At 45.5% G+C, this 12,097-nt stretch overlaps 1 protein-coding gene and 1 pseudogene across 1 annotated transcript in view; one reads left to right on the forward strand and one right to left on the reverse strand.

Annotated features, from left to right (window-relative positions):
* The window catches only part of LOC132592838 (zinc finger protein 420-like), a 38,078-nt gene extending 28,524 nt beyond the window's left edge, over window positions 1-9,554 (reverse strand). The window contains exons 1-6 of the mRNA XM_060280534.1: window positions 9,474-9,554; window positions 6,539-7,024; window positions 6,241-6,322; window positions 5,895-5,976; window positions 5,102-5,226; window positions 3,335-4,475 (exon numbers count right to left, since the gene is read on the reverse strand). Coding sequence (XP_060136517.1) covers window positions 3,335-4,475; window positions 5,102-5,226; window positions 5,895-5,976; window positions 6,241-6,322; window positions 6,539-6,952 — 1,844 coding nt within the window. The 5' untranslated portion in view covers window positions 6,953-7,024; window positions 9,474-9,554. The remainder of the gene's footprint in view (window positions 1-3,334; window positions 4,476-5,101; window positions 5,227-5,894; window positions 5,977-6,240; window positions 6,323-6,538; window positions 7,025-9,473) is intronic.
* A 1,591-nt stretch (window positions 9,555-11,145) lies between these two features.
* Window positions 11,146-11,893, forward strand: LOC132592882 (chromosome-associated kinesin KIF4-like; annotated as a pseudogene).
* Window positions 11,894-12,097: the final 204 nt, after the last annotated feature.

Here is a 12,097-nt window from a genome sequence, read left to right on the forward strand (position 1 = left end):
TGATAATCCCTGGCATCCTGATACCTGGGTGCCAGACAAAAGGGTGTGATTAACTTGGCTGGGAAACAGGGAAATGTAAATATCTCTCTTTTTTGTTGATTAGGTTTTGGGGGCAGGGTGCAGGATGCTCAGATTACTGCCACCAGACCTCCCCTTTCATGATGTACCTATGATGAATCTAGGGAGGGGGGGTCTTGGGCTACACCCCTTCTGTGATGTATGGGTGATGCTTCTGGGGGGTGGGCTGAAACCAATTTCAAATTTCTTTTTAAGGGCAAGACACCTTTGTTTGGGGTTCCTTCCTTGTTCTTCTGCGTGAGAGGAAGGACCCTGTTGCAACAGTGAAAATAAAAGTGCCTTGCTTCGTACGTCCTGGTTTGGTCTCTGTTATTTGGTGGGCAGGAGACGCTTAAATTCGTCTGCCTGCCAGCATACCTGGACTCTACCTGGGTCAAGGATCCACTTATTCCTAGGACCGTGTAGCTCCGCAAATTTTTACAACACTGTTTCTCTACTACTTGTCAGCAACCGCTACTCTCACACTCTGTCTCCACTGAAGAGGTTGCTCGTGAGAGACCTGCTCCTTGCCTTGCAGGCCTTTCCCACCAGGCTTGGGAAAGTGGGGTCTGAACTGCTTGTCGTTGCTCCCAACCACCTCTGAAGTACGGCAGACAGAACTCTTTCTTCATCCAGGATACAATCCCTTGCTCCTTGCATCCACTCAGAATGTACTTTGAATAATCAAAGGAGAACAGCAGCAAGGGAATCCTAGACTTACCCTTCTCACAGAGGGAAGCTTGAAACTTGTGGTTTTTCTGGAAGATGTTCTGTTTATTATTATTATTATTATTATTATTATTATTATTATTATTATTATTATTATTAAAGATTTTATTTGATTAAAAAATTACACACACAGAGACCAACACAGACAGGCAAATAAACAAAAAAAAAAAATACACAATGACAATAATCAACAACAAAAAACACACCCAAGCCCTAAACCCAATTACATATATAAATACATATATAAAATCATATATAAATCATAACAATTGCAGATCATAATTAAATCATAATTAAATCATTTAGGGCAAGAAAAATCCAAAACGACCCACACATACACACAGAAAATATGTAATAAATCATATATAAATCATATACGAATCATAAATTAACTGAAAAGCATAAATATGAGTTTGTATGAGTTATATTTTTCTGGAAGATGTTCTGTGTGTGGAGCAGAAATCTGAAAGAGCTTCAAGGGGACACGACCACCATCCTGGATGTGCCGAGGATGGCAGTGGCCATCAGGAGCACCGCGGATTAGTAAATTGGAGGCTCCTGAAGTACATGAATTGCTTGTCAAATTGCAGGCGTGACATGAAGCAGGTATTCAACCCCTTGCCCAATGACTGCACCCCGCAGATCTGGCTATGAAGAGATATTGGGCACTGAGGGTGTATTCACGCCATGGTTTTGACAGACAATGTCAATCTTTTGCTGGGTTGCCAAATGAGTGTTGCAGTCCTCACCTGCATATTCATAAAGTGTCCTCAAATTAAACTCACACACAGTCATTGATATGGTTTCTCCCTGCCTGCCGTGAGTTCTTTGAAGGGCCATTGAGATTGGCCCTCTGACTGAAGCCCTTTCCACATTCCAAGCACTGCTACGCTTTCTTTGAAGGGCTGCGAGGTTGTTCTTACTGAAGCACTTTGCACTTTCCAAGCGCTGATATGGTTTGTCCACTGTATAAAGTAATTGATGGGAAGTGAGACTTTCCTTCCAGGTGAAGCTCCTTCCACATTCCAAGCACTGATAGGGTTTATCTGATATGGCACTGGTAGAGTCTCACTGCTATGGAAGAAAGGGGAAATCACAAAGGAGGAGTATCCATGAGTAGCCAACAGGTGCAGGGAGGTCTAGGCAGGCCAAAGCTCTGAATGAGCTCAGGCTTGGAAGAGAGATTGAAAATAATTTAAAAAGTTTTATTCAGCTATGTTCAAAGCAAGAGGAAGAACAAGCAAGTGGTATGTCCTCTGTGTGGAAAAGACAGAGAAATGCTGCTGGGTGACAGAGAAAGAAGATGGAGACCACTCAGCACCTACTTTGCGTCCGTCTTTCCCCAAAAGAAAGCCGTGCCCAACCTAATGATAACAGAATCAATGATGCAAAGAGGGAGCTGCAGCTGAAGATAGGAAAAGAGGTAGTAAGGGAACACCAGGCTACTATAAATGGATTCAGATCTCCAGGGCCTGATGAGCTGCATCCAAGGGTATTAAAGGAGCTTGCAGATGTAAACTCAGAGCCTCTTTCTATCATCTTTTAGAATTCTTGGAGAATAGATGAGATCCCTGCAGCCTGGAAGCGGGCAAATGTCCCCACCTTTAAAAAAAAAGGGGGGGAGACCCAGGTGACTACTGACCGGTGAGGATGACATCAATACCAGGAAAAGTCCTAGAACATATAATTCAGAAGAATTATATGGTATCTGAAGAAGTGTGTATGCACACAAAAGCTCATACCAAAATAAAAACTTAGTTGGTCTTTAAGGTGCTACTGAAGGAATTTTTTTATTTTGCTTCGACTCAGACCAACACGGCTACCTACCTGTAAGTATAATTCAGAAGTCAGTCTGGGAGCAATTAGATTACTAAAACCCAGCATGGGTTTCTCAGAAATAAGTCATGCCAGACCAATATAATTTCTTTTTTTGATGGAGCAACAAGTTGGTTGATCAGGGGAATGCTGTGGAAGTAGTGTAACTTGATTTCAGTAAGGCTTTTGACTAAGTCCCCCATGATATTCTCATGAGGAAGCTGGTAAAATGTGGGCTGAACGAGGGAACTGTTAGGTGGATTTGTAGCTGGTTGACTGACTGAACCCAAAGAGAACTCATGAATGGTTCCTCGTCATCCTGGAAAATAGTGACAAGTGGGAGGCCGCAGGGATCTGTCCCGGGCCCGTTGTTGTTCAACATCTTTATAAACGACTTAGATGAAGGAACTGAGCAGATGCTCATCCAATTTGCAGATGGCACCAAACTGGGAAGGGTAGCTAATGCCAGAGAACACAGAATTGGAGAATTGGGCACAAACCAACAAAATGAATTTCAATAGGGACAAATGTCAGGTTCCACACTTAGGCAGGAATAAACAGCTGCATAAATATATGATGGGAGACACCCGCCTTGCCAATAGCACATGGGGAAATGATCTAGGGGTCTTAGTGGACTGCCAGCTTTACATGCGTGAACAGAGGGATGCAGCAGCAGCAAAAAAGAGAGCAATGCTATTCTAGGCTGCATCAACAAAAGAACAGTGTCCCGTTCCTGTGAGACTTTTGATGGGAAGTGAGATTGCAGCTCTGGTAAAAGCTCTTTCCACATTCCGTGCACTGATAGGGCTTCTCCCCTGTATGAAGCCTTTGATGAGCAGTGAGACTTCCCTTTTGACTGAAGCACTTTCCACACTCTTGGCACTGAAAGGGTTTCTCCCCACGATGACTACTTTGATGGCGACGTAAGCTTACACTTGTAGTAAAGCTCTTTCCACATTCCAAGCACTCATATGGTTTCTCCCCTGTATGAATTCTTTGATGGGAAGTGAGATTGTGCCTGAGACTGAAGCTCTTTCCACATTCCAGACACTGATAGGGTTTCTCCTCTGTATGAATTCTTTGATGGGAAGTGAGATTGTGGCTGAGACTGAAGCTCTTTCCACATTCCAGACACTGATAGGGTTTCTCCCCTGTATGAATTCTTTGATGGGAAGTGAGACTATTCCTGAGACTGAAGCTCTTTCCACATTCCAAACACTGATAGGGTTTCTCTCCTGTATGAATTCTTTGATGGGAAGTCAGATGGTGCTTGTGACTAAAGCTCTTTCCACATTCCAAGCACTGATAGGGTTTCTCCCCTGTATGAATTCTTTGATGGGAAGTGAGATTGGTGCTCTGACTGAAACTCTTTCCACATTCCAAGCACTGATAGGGTTTCTCCGCTGTGTGAATTCTTTGATGGGAAGTGAGATGGTGCCTGAGACTGAAGCTCTTTCCACATTCCAAGCACTGATAGGGTTTCTCCTCTGTGTGAATTCTTTGATGGGAAGTGAGACTTTCCTTCCAGGTGAAGCTTGTTCCACATTCCAAGCACTGATAGGGTTTCTCCAATGTATGAATTCTTTGATGGGAAGTGAGACTTTCCTCCTGCCTGAAGCTCTTTCCACACTCTTGGCATTGAAATGGTTTCTCCCCAGTGTGGATTCTTTGATGGCAAGTGAGACTCCATTCGGAATTGAAGCTCTTTCCACATTCCAAGCACTGATTTGGTTTCTTCCCGCTCTTAATTCTTTGATGGGAAGTGGAATGGAAACTCTGACTGAAGCTCTCTCCACGCTCCATATATTTATATGGCTTCTCCATTGTGTGGATTTTGTCATGGCCTCCCTTGTTAATTTCCAATTCATCACTAGCTGTATCAAAAAGAGAAAGACATTAGAACACCAGGAAGGGATGGAGCTCCAAGTATTTATTTATTTCCCTTTGTCAATTATAAAAGCATAGTAAATAGGCTGCCTAATAAAATTGTCATCATAATAACATTCCTCTCCCCCACACTTTTACAGGCCATAGATTAATAAACAATGGCAACTTAGTAAAAGTCTTACTACAGGCTTCATAAACTTTTTTGACAAGCATTAACAGACATATTTATGGGAACCCGAGATTCAAAAAACCCTGGCTCTTTTCTTTGATGGATTTTGTTTGATCTAATAATGGAATCCAATTCACCCCCATGTCAGAAGTCTCTTTGGTCTACTAAGAACAGACAGACAGAAGGAAAGACATGAAAACATAACAGAAACTAACCACTCTGAAGCCTACATTTAAAAAGGCCTGGGCAGTTCAGACCAGCCAGATCATGGTTTAAAAAGGCAAAACTGGAGGAAGAATATTCAGAGATAAAACAGTAGATAACTCTCCATTCACAGTTCACTGTGAGGCTGTCAGAACCCCAGGTGCTGTGGGTGTTGTTGTTTAGCTTCATCAAAATACTTCCGGTTCAAAACAGATATCATGATCCAACAGGGAGCCTTACCGAGAGCGTCCAGGATCCCACGATTCTCTCCCATGACTTCCTTATGTAGAGCTCTCTGGTCAGGATCCAGCAACGCCCACTCCTCGTGTGCGAAATGAACAGCTATATCTTCAAAGCACACCGGACCCTAAAAGAAAAAGGGGAAAGTCTTCTTCTTAAAAAACATTATCTAACACAAATTGCTCTGTTGTTTTCTGCCTGTTAATTGCTGTGTTCTTTTAATGGGATTGTATAGTTGTACATTTTAATTATGGATGCTTCTTTTACACGTCTTTTGTGTCTTTTAATGGGTATTAATCTGTGTGTAAATGGGTGGAGATCCACATGGCGTTCTTCAAATCAGTCTGTCTGTGCAAGCGTTCCTGTTTCCCAGATGGAAGGACCCCCTCTTTCTTCTCCCCGTCTGCTGTTCTGGAGGGGGAAACCTTCCCAATGCCCCACGGCCAACTTCAAGGGGGTGCAGGGGGTCACAGGAGGGGAAGGAAGGGGAAAGTGCAACTGATGAGGCTCATTAGGGGAATCCTGGCCCCTGATTTTTATGGATAGAAGCCTATTTTAACATTAAATGAAAAATCGATAAATAAAACTACAACTACAGATAAATGATAATAGCAATATTCAGAAGGCCAGTTAAGGTGAGATGGTTGTTTATTAACCTTCTGGAATTGCATTTTAAGCCTTTATTAAGGGCAAGTTTGACCGGAACAAAGATGAGGAGAGGGATTCATTCAAGCCCAAGGGCAGCCTGCCTGCCCCCTCCCTCAGCCTCCTTCCCCCAATGCTCCTTCCTCCTCCCTGAATTGTTTCCACAGCCACTGCTTCCCCTCCACCAGGAAAAGATAGATGAGGAGGTCTTGCCATTGTCCTTCTGTCAGCTGCAAGACAAAAAGGGAAGCGGGAAGTATTAGTGCCTGTTTCTCAGAGGTTTAAGCAGCGCAATACTAAATACAGAAGAGCCTTTCTAAAAGCCTCACCTGCTGAGTGAATGTTGATGTTTGTACCCATTTCATATTTTAGTTGTGCAAAAATACATCTCCCCTCCTTTGGGCTCTTGGCCCCAAATGATTAAAAGAACCTACGGATTAGTTCCAAAACAAACAGAATGTGACCAAACAGAGAAGAAACTCCTTCCTCCTTACCCAGTGTCATCTCTCTTGTGTTCAGCAGACACTTCTCTGCCTCAGAGGAATCTTGGCTCCTTTCTGCAAACAGATCCTTTCCCTGAAAGAGCAACAAAGATTCAAAACAGAGACCGGGAAGAAGGATTGGAAAAGGAATGGATGAGGGAAGAGCTTTAGGGGTATCTAATACCATCCACTTAATGCTTTCCAAAAATGGATGTTCAGTTCTTTGAAGGCCCATTGAGATTGGCCCTCTGACTGAAGCCCTTTCCTGTTCAGACCCCTTTGGGAGCATCCAGAGGAAAGTCTCTCTCACCTGCTGCTCTGCCTGCTGTCTCTCCATTTCCTGACTCAGGAGGAATCCTTCGGCCAGGGCCACCGCCTGGGAACTGGTCTCCGCTCCACATTCCCTCACCCAGATCTCCATCTCCGGTGGAAGGACAGTCAGGAACTGCTCCAAGACCACCAGGTCCAGCATCTCAGCTTTCGTGTGCCTTTCTGGCTTCAGCCACTGACAGTAAAGGTGGTGGAGTCGGCTGCAAACTTCTCGGGGTCCTTTGGCCTCCTGGTAGCAGAACTGCCTGAATTGCTGGCTCTGTGAATCTGAGCAGAGAATGTCCTCCTCACCCAAGATCTTCTGCACAGAGTTTTCCCAGAATCCTCCACTGCTCCCAGTTTTGACGGCATGGCCTCTTCCTGCTTCAGGGCCAGCTGAGTCTTGCTCATCCATCTGGGCTCTCAGGAAGCCTCCAAGAGATCAGAAGGAATCCCTTGGTCTGCTACCAACAGGAGCTAGCAACTTCTACAAATCAAATAGATTGTTCCATTATAAAATAGATACACGGTCAGGAGAATAAAAATGTTCCCTGAATTAAGCATGCCTGAGTCTTGCTACGAACCAGGACTGGACTGCACCACAGCAGACTCTGGACTTTCTTTACCGAAAAAGGAAGGAGGAGAAGTAAACCTCTAGTCCAGCCATCCCCAAACCCGGCCCTCCAGGTGTTTTGGGACTACAAATCTCATCATTCCTAGCTAACAGGACCAGTGGTTAGGCAGCGGCGTAGCTAGCCACCTGGCTGCCTGGGGCGGAAAACCCGAAAGTACCCCGCCGGGGGCCGGGGTGTTCGTCGCACGCATGCATGCACAGGAGGCATGCAATGCTGTGATGCAGCATACCCTGCGAGCAAGCCGCAGAGTGAGGCAGTCTCGATTGCATCGGGGCTTCTACTCCATGGCAGTGGCTGTGTTGCGTGGCGGTGGCCACGGCCGTTGAACGTTGTCAGCCCTGTCCAGCCTGCTGCCCCCACCCAGCCTGCGCCCTCCGCCCCCCTGTTACTACGCCACTGTGGTCAGGGATGATATGAATTGTAGTCCCAAAACATCTGGAGGGCTGAGTTTGGGGATGCCTGCTCTAGACCTGCCAGGAAGAATGTGATCATGCAAGATGTGCAGGGAGTTGAAGGGATTTCTGTGAGATGAATCAGCCTGGTTGCTTTTGCCTTTCAGTGTTTTCAGTGAACGTATGAAGTTAGAACTGTGACTGAAGAGTCATAGAATCATAGAATCATAGAGTTGGAAGAGACCACAAGGGCCATCCAGTCCAACCCCCTGCCAAGCAGGAAACACCATCAAAGCATTCCTGACAGATGGCTGTCAAGCCTCTGCTTAAAGACCTCCAAAGAAGGAGACTCCACCACACTCCTTGGCAGCAAATTCCACTGCCGAACAGCTCTTACTGTCAGGAAGTTCTTCCTAATGTTTAGGTGGAATTTTCTTTCTTGTAGTTTGAATCCGTTGCTCCGTGTCCGCTTCTCTGGAGCAGCAGAAAACAACCTTTCTCCCTCCTCTATATGACATCCTTTTATATATTTGAACATGGTTATCATATCACCCCTTAACCTTCTCTTCTCCAGGCTAAACATACCCAGCTCCCTAAGCCGTTCCTCATAAGGCATCGTTTCCAGGCCTTTGACCATTTTGGTTGCCCTCTTCACTTGTACCGAGTGTAATTTGGACAATGGGGTGGACTGGGGGTGCTAACCCTGGGGTCCTCAAGAGCTGCTCTCCCTCCCACTCCCACTCCAGTGCACATTTCTTTCCTGCTTCGGTCACGTTTCCTAGCACTTGAAATCTGCAACGCTCTCAAGGCATACTACTTTGGTGGGGTCCTTTGGTCTTTGATCTGGGGCCCAGATACATATGTGTTCAAAACTGGGCCTAAACCCCGGTTGAAACAGATCTAGGAAATAAATTTCACTGCCACTAGGAAGTGTGTCCAGGATGAGCCCTCACCAATCAGGTTTTTCCTCCGCTCCCATTTGAGCCATCTCCTCGCCCTAAGCACTGGAGTGTACCAGGTTTAACTCTGCACTGCATAAAGCAGCACTTTCTTTTCTTTGCCCTCCGTCTTCCAATGTTCCTCATTTATTATTATTATTATTATTATTTATTTCACTTCTATACCGCCTTATATTTTTAAGAAAAATCTCAAAGCCGTTTACAGCACATTAAACATCAGTAAAACAATCCAGAATCAAACACTCCTGAAGAAAGTCAGATATAAAGTATACAGTCCAAGCAACATAATTAACAGGAAACTAAAATCTTATCTTAAAATATTTCAAAATAAAACATTACAAAGGAGGTCACCTACAGTATACATATTTAGCACAAAGTGAACAAAAAAAACACCCCTTAAACATTTCAAAAGAAAACATCGCTAAGGGAAGTCAGATATAGAATACATATAAATTATTTGCATCACCTAATCACTCTATAATTCCACTGTAATCAGTTTTGTCTGACATATTTGCAAATCCACTTATAACTGGGTATTAAAGGTGGACCTGTATTGCAAGCAGTTCACTCCTTCCTTCATTGCATAGCTCAGTTTTCGCAGGGTTTTTGTTTTGTTTTGTTTTTGCCGTCTGTTTTGTCTGAATGTCCAAGTCGGCTACGACTTCTGTTAATAAAGGCGACTTTTCCATCCATCTTAATGGGGCTGATTTGCATGCTCTCAGACTTTTCCTGACCCGAAGACCCTCCCCCAAAGTGGCAGGCAGCGTCCTGAGCCCTAGAGAGCAGAGTTGCCGCAGAGTCAGACCCACAGCAGAACTCTCTATCTGGCTCTGCAGAGAGGAAGGGGGCAGGCGACGCCCACCCACACCCCCTCCCCCTCCCCGGCAGCCCTGGAGCCCCTTCTCTTCCCCCCCCAGCGCCCCCTAAGTGGGGAGAGAGGGGAGACTCACCAGTTCCCAGGAGGCGCCCCCGAAGCAGCGCAGACGCAGGAAAAAGACCAACCCTGCACGCCCCGCCCCTTGCAGGAAGAGAGGGGCTCTTGCTCTGGAGGACCCGCCCCCTCCTTCATTTCCTGCCCTCTCTAGGAATCCAGCTCAGCTCCTTTTAACCCTTGCAAAGCCGAGGGCAACAAAGCCACCCCTCTCCCCCTCTCTGCGCCCTGTGCTGGATTCTCTCTGGACAGCATAGCTGCCAATTTATCCCTTATTTTAAGGGATTTTCCCTTATGCTGAATAGGCTTCCTCGCGAGAAAAGGGAAAACTTGGCAGCTATGCTGGAAAGGGACCCGAGGGTCATCTAGTCCAACCCCCCTGCAATGCAGGAATTGCACTCGCAACCGTTCCTGGGTCAGCTCGAAGCGCCAACTTTCTGGTTAATTGCCAGACACACTGATTCATTGTTTGTTTTTGGTTTTTTTGTGTGTGTGTGGTTTTTTAAGGACCCTCCTGGCTGGGTTCTGAGCTGCTTCCTCCCTTGGCCAGAAACAGGAGGAGGTGGAAAGGGATCTGCAAAGCAGAAAACCCCTCTGTAGAATCCTAGAATCGTAGAGTGGGGGAATCTTGTGAGTTGGGGGAAGGAGCCTCCGCAACACACTGATTCATTGTTTTGTGTGTATGTGTGTGGTTTGTTTTTGTTTTTTATTAATAAAGTCTTTATTGATTAAAATGATTAAAATGAAGAGTTGCAAAAAAGCAATCAAGGAAAAAAGCAAAGAATAAGAAAGAAATAAAGTAAACATACATACATGGATACAATCACAAAACATACAAATTCAAACACCCATTCTTATATAAACACATTCCTCTTTCTACTATTTACATTGTTTCTACTTTCTTTTGACCTCCAGTTATACTTGCTGCATTATATATTAACTAGGTCCTTCCGCACAGTTATTTGTCTTGGTTACCTTTTTCCTTATTTTATTCATAGTCTCTATCGTATTTGTCGTTTCACATGATAATCAATCAAAAACAAAGTCACACAACTTATAAAAGCCAAACTTCCATTTTTCCCTTCTGGTCTGCTGCAATGTGAGAGGCAAAGGGAACAAATTTTGGCCCACCATTGCCAACTCCTTTGGGCGGCTGCTGGACACATCAGGAGCTCTGGGCAAATTCTTAGGACAGGAGGGATTTTCTTAACTCTCCTTGATAAATTGCCAGCTGACCAAATGCCATAATCTTCTTAGATTTCCTGGAGAGCTGACTCACTAGTCAAAAGGAGAAGAGCTGGATCAAAAAGAAGAGGCCAGGGTCATCCCTGGGGGGGGCAGGACTGAGGTGCCACTGCCCCCTTGTTCCTAAGGGATTTGCTTAGGGCTGCCAGATGTGTTTGTCTTTTGTCCCTGGAGAACAGCAGGTGGTTCTAGGTAATGACAAAGCATTCACCTACGGTTATGTCTTCGACCTATCTACTGAGCAAGAGGAGGTGTTCAACGCCTGCATATCTCCCCTTATAATGGGCATCTTCAAAGGGTATAATGCCATGGTTGAGGGGCCTACACAGCTGGCAAAGAGAATGACCCCATTGTCGGAATCATCCCTCGGGCAATAAAGCTTCTCTTCCAAGAAATAAAAGAGAGGATGGAGTGGCAAATGGTGGTTGCCACGGCAATGAACATCATCTCACGCCACCTTCACCGTGACCATTGAGCAGAAAAGCCAGTGACACAAACACCAGTTTTCATTCCAAGCTGGACCTCGTAGACCTTGCTGGTTCAGAAAGGCAAAAGAAGACCAAAGCAGGTGGTGATCCACTGCGGGAAGGGATCAACATCAACAAAGGACTCCTCTGCCTGGGGAATGTCACCAGCGTTCTTGGGGAGCAAACCAAGAAGGGAAATTTTGTCCCTTATAGGGACTCAAAGTTAACATGCCTTTTGCAAGATTCCTTGGGAGGCAATAGCCACACCTTGATGGTTGCCTGTGTGAGCCCAGCAGATTCCAACCTTGAAGAGACTTTGAAAACCTTTTGCTATGCTGATAGGGCAAGAAAAATGAAGAACAAGCCGGTAGTGAATATTGACCCTCAGGCAGCAGAGATCGGCCGGCTAAAGCTGCAGGTCTCATTGCTGCAAGCTCACGGAGGGACCCTTCAGTGTCTATGGGTGGTGAGCCCTCAGAAAAGGTGCAATCTCTGATGGGGGGAAATCACTCCCTCATGGATTAAAATAAGAAACTACGTAAGCTGCAGCCTTAGTGAAGCAGCAGACCAGATGGTCCAGATGCTGGAAAGAAGCATTGTGACAGAGGAGCAAACCGGAAAGATCAGCAGAAAGCTGGAGAAGCTCCAGGAACGCACTGCGTTGAAACTCGACCTGCAGAAGCTGCTTAAACCAAAATTCAAAACACCACAGATTAAAAACTCTTGAAAACATTTAAAAGCATTTTCAGCATTTGCCCCAACCCTAGAGTTTGTTCCAGTAAGTCTGGGCTCTTCAAGACGCCTAGCCGGGCAATGTCCCTCCAGCTTTCCCGGAGTCTAAAGCAGAGCAGGGCGAGTCTGATTCCCGCCCCCTGGGCCAGGTGGGAAAAAGCCCTTGCAGGGAACGGCCTCCAAGACTCACAGCTTGGTT

This window comes from Zootoca vivipara, chromosome 12, assembly GCF_963506605.1.
Source record: "Zootoca vivipara chromosome 12, rZooViv1.1, whole genome shotgun sequence".
Classification (NCBI taxonomy): Eukaryota; Metazoa; Chordata; class Lepidosauria; order Squamata; family Lacertidae; genus Zootoca; species Zootoca vivipara.